This window comes from Sinocyclocheilus anshuiensis, unplaced genomic scaffold (assembly GCF_001515605.1).
Source record: "Sinocyclocheilus anshuiensis isolate Anshui unplaced genomic scaffold, SAMN03320099.WGS_v1.1 scaffold337, whole genome shotgun sequence".
NCBI lineage: Eukaryota > Metazoa > Chordata > Actinopteri > Cypriniformes > Cyprinidae > Sinocyclocheilus > Sinocyclocheilus anshuiensis.
The window spans coordinates 477,103-485,821 of NW_015537968.1; the positions used below are offsets into that span (position 1 = coordinate 477,103).

Genomic DNA, 8,719 nt, shown 5'->3' on the forward strand with positions numbered 1-8,719 from the left:
CGGCCAAATATTGTCCTATCCTAACAAGCCATACATCAGTGGAAAGCTCATTTATTCAGCTTTCAGGTGCTGTATAAATCTCAATTTCGAAAAATTGACCCTTATGACTGGTTTTGTGGTCCAGGGTCACAAATAAGGTAAAACTACAAAATAGAGTTTAAATATACAGTAAACAGTATTATTGTGAAGTATTATAATTGTATATAATATATTAATATTATATTGTAAAATGTCATTTATTACTGTAATGGCAAAGCTGAATTTTCAGCAGTCTTCAGTGTCACATGACCCTTCAGAAATCATTCTGATATGCTGATTTGCTGCTCAGGAAACATTTCTTCTTATTATCAGTGTTGAAAACAACTGTGCAAATAGCAAATATTTATTTTTGGAATTAGATTTTTGTTGCGGATTTTTACATTGTTGTTGCATCATTGCAAATCTTGTGCTCTTTTCTTCAGTCTTTCTGAGAAATGTCAAACCATCTTCAATCTGTTTTCCCTCTTCCAGGCTACAGTAACCCTGCAGGTTTCCTACATCCCTCCTCCAGGGATGGCTCCCATCTTCCAGCCTCCTCCACAGCCAGAGGCCCAGCACACCCCAGTGGAGCTGGACACAGTTACAGGTCAGTCTGCTAACACAGAAAATACAGTAGCTCCCATTCATACACACATGTACTGTGAGATCCCTGTTAAAGGATGCCTAAATTTGATTTCACTAGTATGGTATTTGTCAACTGAGGGCTGCATCAATATGATTGCACATTTGTGTGATGTGATTAATCTTACTTGTGTATACATGCAGTTTTCTCATTGGACACTATGGATGAGGAGGACACTGAGAGCATGCTGATGATGGAGGTGGTGGAGGAGCCTGAACCGGTTCCAGGGCCCCAGGGTCAGGACACCGGGGCCCCTACAGCACCACCCAAAAAGGCTCCACCAAACTTTAACCATGGCCAGAAAAAGAAACGCCACAGCAACAAATCCCCCCTGTCCGACAAACCCCAGGACCTCCAGGTGTGTATGTGTGTGTATATCTATGTTTCTGTGTGTATGAATCCACAGTTTGCTTTGTCGTGTCATATGCCACCTTATTTCCTCAAATAACCTTTTTTTTTTTTTTTGTATATCTCTGTCAGTCAGTCATTATGCTACAACAAAAATGGCTTGAAAATAAGATATAATAAGGGGATTAATAGTGGTTAATTATATTTATCTGTATTAAATGTCAAACCCTGTCCACTGGATCAAATGTTCATGCTATATGTCTGCTTTAAAAAATAGGGCCACCTTGTGGCAATACAAAGTAGGTGAAGTAAGTCAAAAATTTATTTTGGCTTCAAACTGGTTTATTTGCTCCAGGCAAGACAATGTATTCTTCATGTTAATTAAACAAATGTCTGAGCATTGTTTTCTAGAATAGATCCAAGAATAACAAAAAGTTTAATTTGGATTTGAAGAAAATAAGTTTCCAAATATATTTAAGCCATTGGTTCTCATCTCAGCTGAAAGATTTGTGGAGAAAAATGCTAAATGATAAATAAATAAATAATAAAATCCAACTAACAAAACAATCTATCGTTAGACAGAAAAATAAATACCTTAATGAGGAAGGAGAAAATGCTTCTTTTTTCTTTTATTTTTGATGTTAAAAGCTGTGCATCTAATCAGACTCTTGGTATAAATTAATTTGTCATTTGGTAGAGGCTTGCTGAATTAGGCAGATTCCAGCATGAAGATGACATGTCCTTGATGATTTATATTAAGTATAATAATAATAATAAGAACAATAATAGTAAAATTTATATAGATGGATAATAGGTGGTTATATCCAAAGATTCTTTAATTTCCTATTTAATAATGTCATCATCAATGACTCTATTTCTAGAAACATGAATTCAGTGTATGTTAAATTTAGGTACGGCTGCGCATCATTGAGGGAAGACAGCTCCCTGGTGTCAACATTAAACCAGTTGTCAAGGTCACAGTTGGAGGACAGACAAAGAGAACACGCATCAGGAAGGGCAATAATCCGTTTTTTGATGAGGTAACAATTTTTTTTCACCGTTTTGTTACTGGGGGAATACAAATTATGTAAATGAATGTATATGCTTAATAAATTTAATTGTATGCATATATTCTTTACTTTCAGACTTTCTTTCTAAACTTCTTTGAGAAACCTTCAGATCTTTTTGATGAGCCTATATTTATAACCGTAAGTTATATTATTATCATAATTAATGTAGTTGATGCTGTTGTTTTCATTTAACACAAACCTTCAGTTGTCTTTATCTTCTCTATGCCCGTTCCAAGGTATTTGACTCCAAGTCACTACGGAAAGACTCTGTCATTGGAGAATTCAAGGTAGATTTGCTCATATTTCTTATTTTTCTTCCCTCTTAATCTTTGTCCGCATTTGGTGGTTTCTTCTCATTTCCAATGAGTTCCAGGATTTCTTTATTTTTATTTTCTTTACTGGTCACATCACTCACATGCATGTGTCTGTAATTTCAGACTTTGCTAATAATAGTGCTAATTTTGTTTCATTGTTTTGTCTTTCAGCTGGATGTTGGCATGGTGTATAATGAACACCGTAAGTACCACATAGTCATAATGTGATGTTAATTGTTCTTTTCAAAAGCACCATTTGGATTGCGTCTCAGAACAAACAAAACTCTGGACCTGGACACTGTTTTGAGTCTTAAATATCAGTTTTGAAATTCAATCAAGCTTGTTGCCTCTAAAATTGAAGCTAAAAAGCCCCACAGTGTTTTATATTTAAAATGATTTTTTTCTATTCCACTGAAAAGGACATGCTATTCTCAGGAAATGGTTGTTGCTGGCAGACCCTGATGATCTTTCTGCAGGGGCCAGAGGTTATTTAAAGGTCAGCATGTTTGTGCTGGCTGCAGGTGATGAACCTCCGGTAAGTGAGGGATAGATTGAGCATGATTCGGCATGTTAACAAATCGAACCTTATTGCATAGTTTTCTCTTTTGAAAACATCAACGCTGTGTGTCAGATGGATAAGAAAGAGGGCCTGGAAGAAAAGGAGGATATAGAGGGGAACCTGTTGAGACCAGCTGGTCTTACCCTGACAGGAGCCACGTTTACTCTCAGAGTGTACAGGGCAGAAGACCTGCCTCAGAGTGAGTATCAAACACGTCGGTGTGTAGATGTGTGTGTTGTCTGTTTCATCTCTTAATCTGCTCTTTTTTAGTGGATGATGCTCTTATGGATGGTGTCAAACAGTTCCTTGGTTTTGAAACTAATCGAAAGAACCTGGTGGATCCATTCGTGGAGGTCAACTTTGCAGGAAAAATGGTACTTCTGTTTTTGTAATTGGTTTAATCATGAGGTATTCATAAGTTGCTGAAGAGGTACTGACATTATATTCTTATATCTCTAGATCAGTAGCAAGATTCTGGAGAAAACTGCCAACCCTCAGTGGAACCAGAGCCTCACTCTACCCATCAGGGTAAAGGACATACACTCACCTCGCAGAGCAACATAACAAGTCCTTCATTAGATCTATTAACAGTCTGTTTTTCACTCCAGTTCCCATCCATGTGTGAAAAGATGAGGATACGGATTTTAGATTGGTGATTTAAAATTCTCTTCCTTGTATTTAAAAAACTAACCACCATATATTAATATGGATTTCTTCATTTCTGACAAAAATGTGTTAGTTTACATGCCTTCTCATTCTTATTCTCTTAGGGATCGTGCTAGCCACAATGATGTTATTGGCACTACACACTTATGTATTTCCAAAATCTCAGCCCCTGGAGGAGAAATTGAAGGTAGGCTGTGTTTTGTAGTGTACAAATTGTTGGTTTAAGGCTGTTGTTATGTAATAGTGGCAAATCTAGGGGGCTCCTTGGGTCACTGTCCTGCTTTACAGCTTTTGAAATCTCTATTCCAGTGCTTCTCAACCTTTTTAACTCCAAGGTTCACAACAATAAATTTCAGAATTCTAGAAGTTTTAAAGGGGTGATTGATTGCGATTTCACTTTTTTAACGTTAGTTTGTGTGTAATGTTGCTGTTTGAGCATTAACAATATCTGCAAAGTTGCGGCGCTGAAAGTTCAATGCAAACGAAGATATCGTCTTTTAAAATTCTGGCAGTTTAATGCCTACAAAAACGGCTGGTAGGGACTACAACGAGTTACTTCCCGGGTTTGTGACATCACAAACCCAGACAAACCCCGCTCCCGGGAACATGCAACAAAGGGGGCGAGGCCATGCTGCGCTGCTTTAGAGAAGAGGAAGAAAACTAGGGGTGCATGTAAAAATCTATTCATATATGAATCGTGATTCGGTCTTCTAACGATTCTAATGGATTCACAAGTTTTAAAATCAATGTTCTAAAGCAGCGGTTCTTAATACTGTTCCTCGCGTCACCCTGCTCTGCTCTGCATTTCTTTCTCTCTCTCTTATCTCTCATTCAGATCACCAGCTCAGCTCAAACAATGAACTGTTCCATTTATACATTTATTTTCACATAGCTATGAGAAGCGTTAAACATGGACACGCGTGTGGTTGCCGTACTGTATTAAAGCCTTAATCAGGATAAAACCGTAAATTAAAAGCTAACAGAAGCAGTAGCATTTACAAATAACAGCGTATCTAAAAGTATGAGACAACAACAAACAAAAAACATACGATTCAGAGCCGTGCTTGCACAAGTTCTGCACGATCCTCTTCACTAATATCCTCTGCGTCTCAATCGGGCTCAAACTGATAAGCAATATAGACGACGTCATTGTTTACAATACAACACCGGAGAACATGCCGCTGAGCTGAGGGGCTGGACGTTTAGACGCGCACTAGAGGCGGTTTAGCCAATCACAACACACTTGACTAGCTAACCAATCAGAGCCCATCACGTATTTCTGAGGGAGGGGCTTCATAAAAGCAGGAAATGATCAGCATGTTTATAGGAGAAGGGACAGAGGGGTGTGGAATAAAGGTAAATTATGTGATTAATAATGCGTTTTTTTAAAAACGAAGCAGTAACACATGTTAGACTGCACCCCATAAACACAGTCAAGCCTAGAAAAAAAACAGCCAACCAACTCTTGAGCCAAATGTCCTTTGGGGTTCCCAGTCTTTTTTTACCAATACTTTTTTAATGACTTTTCCAGTCAGTTTCCTGTATAAGGATTTTTTAAAATAGTTTTTACGCACAATTTCTACCTGATAAAATATTTTAGAGCACGGCATAACTAGAACAATGTATATTCATTATAAAAATGTCCATAGAGCTTAAATATTTCATTAATTTTCATGATTTTTTGAAATCACATTTTTAGCATTAGGCTACCTCATCCAGGTTTTTCAGGACCGTGTGAACCCCGGCTCTTGAAAGATGAAAGAAAGGGGGAACAGCTGTTGAGGGGGTACATTTTTAATAGTTTTATTTTCATGCTTATTTTAAATAATTTTAAGTCATCTTGACATCCCTTTGGAAGTTTGTTGAGGCCCCCCTAGTTGGCCCCAGCCTCCTGGTTGAGAACCACTGCTTGACCATTTAAAGAATTTATGATGAAGTGCATTATTTCTGCACAACTAAAAACATTAAGTGAAAGTGAAGTGGCGTGATGTGGGGCCAAGCATGGTGTCCCATACTCAGAATTTGCGCTCTGCATTTATCCCGTCCAAGTGCACACACACAGCAGTGAGTAGTGAACAAACACACACCGTGAACACACACCTGGAGCAGTGGGCAGCTATTTTTGCTGCGGCACCCGAGGAGCAGTTGGGGGTTTGGTACCTTGCTCAAGGGCACCTCAGTCGTGGTATTGAGTGTGGAAGAGAGCGCTGATCATTCACTCCCCCCACCTACAATCCCTGCTGGTCCCGAAACTCAAACCCGTGACCTTTGGGTTACTGACTCTCTAACCATTAAGCCACGATTGCCTAAACATAACTGCTGAACAATGGTAGATTGTCAGTTCCCAGAGCAAAAGCTTATTACAGTCAGTCCTTCCCAAAACTTGCATCATTGGTTGAGCCAGAACTTTAGGTGTCGATTCTCTCAAGCAAACAGCAGTGTTTGTTCCACAAAGATTGCTACACTTTTTGGGCATTTAAACCACTTTTAGTAATTCATTTGTAGTCTGTATTTATTTAGCTAGTACAGGTGAAAGTAACTTGGCATGCAAAAATATTTTTTTTTTAACAATTTACATTGTTAAACGATCACATTGGTTCAATATTGTGCTGGTTGCAGTGTAACACTAATTCTTGTTTGCTTGCTGATTTGATGTCTTGATTTTGCATATTGGTAATGAACTGGCTGTGAATTGGACCTAGAAAAATAAATTAACACTGCTTTTGGGGGAATTTAGTGAGAAATTGTCTTGTGTGTTTTAATCTGAATTAGAGGCAAGGATGACACAAACTACTTTTTTTACTACTATGTTTTTTTACTTTAAGATTTATTCTGTTGTCAAGGAGGCATGACAAATCAAGATAATTATGTGGCTTGGTTGACAAAATTGTAGTATTGTTGCAATGCATTGGTTTCAGTAGCAGTTGGTTGTTGGTTTCACCATCTTTTGTGAGCTGCATAGAGTGAGTTTGGTGTGCAAATCTAACTCTACACTTGGTGCAGACGTGATTAATAGAGACCTGTGCATGAGCATCAGCTATTTTTCACTTCTTCTATCCTTATTGTGTCTCAAAATTTTTATTTCTCTATGCACTCAGATGAGTTTCCTCCCAGGACCTTCCACGGCACCAGTATGTGTGTCTCTCTCAGTATGTGTGCTACCCTTCCTGTAGATCACACCTATGTCAGGTTTAGACTTTATTGGGCTGTAGTACTTTTGTTGCCTATAGCTTTATTCTGCTGGCCTTTAGAGAAGTTGTTTTCTATGACTAAATGGAAATGCATTTGCCACTGAATCTATGTCAAGAAGCAATATGTCAATATGGTCATTCATTTACATGTACAATTTGCTATGTATTTTTACTGCTCAAAGCTAGAGGTGACCGCTGTCTGTCTAATTCTTGCTCTTCTACATTTTATGTCAATAAGTGGATGACAATATAGGCTTTCTTCCGACCTTTGGCCCCTGCTACGTCAACATGTATGGGAGCCCCCGAGAGTTCACAGCCTTCTCAGACCCACATGAGGCACTAAACTTTGGAAAGGTGAGATTTACTATTATTTTACTAGATTTACTATATTTATATATACAGTGTTGGGGGTAATATATTACAAGTAACGCAAGTTACGTAATCAGATTACTTTTTTCAAGTAATTACTAAAGTAACGCATTACTTTTTAATTTACAAGAGAATATCTGAGTTACTTTTTCAAATAAGTAACGCAAGTTACTTTTTTTTTCCAATTTATTGATTGACAGCTCTCCTGTCCCCATGTTGAGAGAAATCAGACTTTTATATTTGCCAAAAATAGAACTTTTTTATTTTAAAAACAAACAAGCAAGCCCTGTCCAGATTTAAAAAGTAACGCAAAAGTAACGTAACACATTACTTTCCATAGAAAGTAACTAAGTACCGTAATTAGTTACTTTTTTATGGAGTAACGCAATATTGTAATGCATTACTTTTAAAAGTAACTTTCCCCAACACTGTATATATATATATATGTGTGTGCATAAACAATTGATACAGTTTCTTAGAGCTTGTTTGTTAACACCTTTTTATATTAAAATGTTTTAATGTTTCTAAAGTGTTTCACTGTATTAGTTTTCTAAATATAATTTTTTTTGTGTAAACAACTTATTTATAATTATATTTTTTATGTTTCTAAGCACCAAAATTGTTTCACTGTATTCTAGTTTTCTTTTATGTATTTTTTAAAAACATTTTAGTATGCTTAAGTTTTTTTTCTTATTTTTATTTCTTTTTATCTTAATTCTACTTTGTTTCTTTTTGTTCTGTTTTATGCTGCTGTAACGTCTAAATTCTAAAATGCTGTAATGATAAAACTTATCTTAAATACATATCTTAAATGTTAAACCTTTTTTATTATAAATCTTGATTTTTTTTGCATAATCAACTTTTTTTTATATTTTTATGCTTTTAAACATCATAATGGTTTCACTGAATTACAGTTTTCTGTTTTGTATAAACAAATATTCATATTTTAATTTGAAATCTTTTTTACATATTCCTCAAATCTAACTTGGAATAACTTGGAAAGTGGCATAGCATACCCCAGGGTCCCCTGTATGATATTTGTCTGTACTTATAGCTGACTACAAAATCTTAGTCAATTATTTTTGATTATTGACTTAGTATTTTAACTATTTTAGGAATGAAGTTGCTGTGTGTGTGTGTGTGTGTGTTTTGACACAGGGAGAGGGTGTGGCCTATCGTGGGCGTGTGCTGTTGGAGGTCATCACAAAGCTGTCTCATCAGGTGGAACAAAAGGTTGAAGACTTACACCCTGATGACCTGCTGGTGGTAGAGGTGAGATCACAGCTATTCTGGCTGGGTTTGGCACCAGACATGGGATCATGTGACACAGGATGGATCATTTAATAGAAGTGAAGAGCCTCTGTTGTATTGTGTCATACAGAAATTCATGCGGAAGAGGAAGTTCTCCCTGTTTGCTGCATTCTACTCAGCCACTCTTCTTCAGGATGTGGATGATGCAGTTCAGTTTGAAGTCAGTATTGGCAACTATGGCAACAAGTTTGACAACACCTGTCTGCCTTTGGCCTCCACCACTCAGTTCA

General features: G+C 37.0%; 1 protein-coding gene across 1 annotated transcript in view; it reads left to right on the forward strand.

The window, feature by feature from the left end:
• Positions 1-8,719, forward strand: part of LOC107668312 (dysferlin) — an 88,334-nt gene that overhangs the window by 10,525 nt on the left and 69,090 nt on the right. The window contains 15 exon segments of the mRNA XM_016460156.1: positions 511-625; positions 805-1,019; positions 1,921-2,049; positions 2,155-2,217; positions 2,316-2,366; positions 2,565-2,595; positions 2,813-2,928; positions 3,025-3,151; positions 3,223-3,326; positions 3,412-3,480; positions 3,561-3,604; positions 3,723-3,805; positions 7,048-7,163; positions 8,337-8,450; positions 8,560-8,719. The exon segment at positions 8,560-8,719 is cut by the window's right edge and continues 9 nt beyond it. Coding sequence (XP_016315642.1) covers positions 511-625; positions 805-1,019; positions 1,921-2,049; positions 2,155-2,217; positions 2,316-2,366; positions 2,565-2,595; positions 2,813-2,928; positions 3,025-3,151; positions 3,223-3,326; positions 3,412-3,480; positions 3,561-3,604; positions 3,723-3,805; positions 7,048-7,163; positions 8,337-8,450; positions 8,560-8,719 — 1,537 coding nt within the window.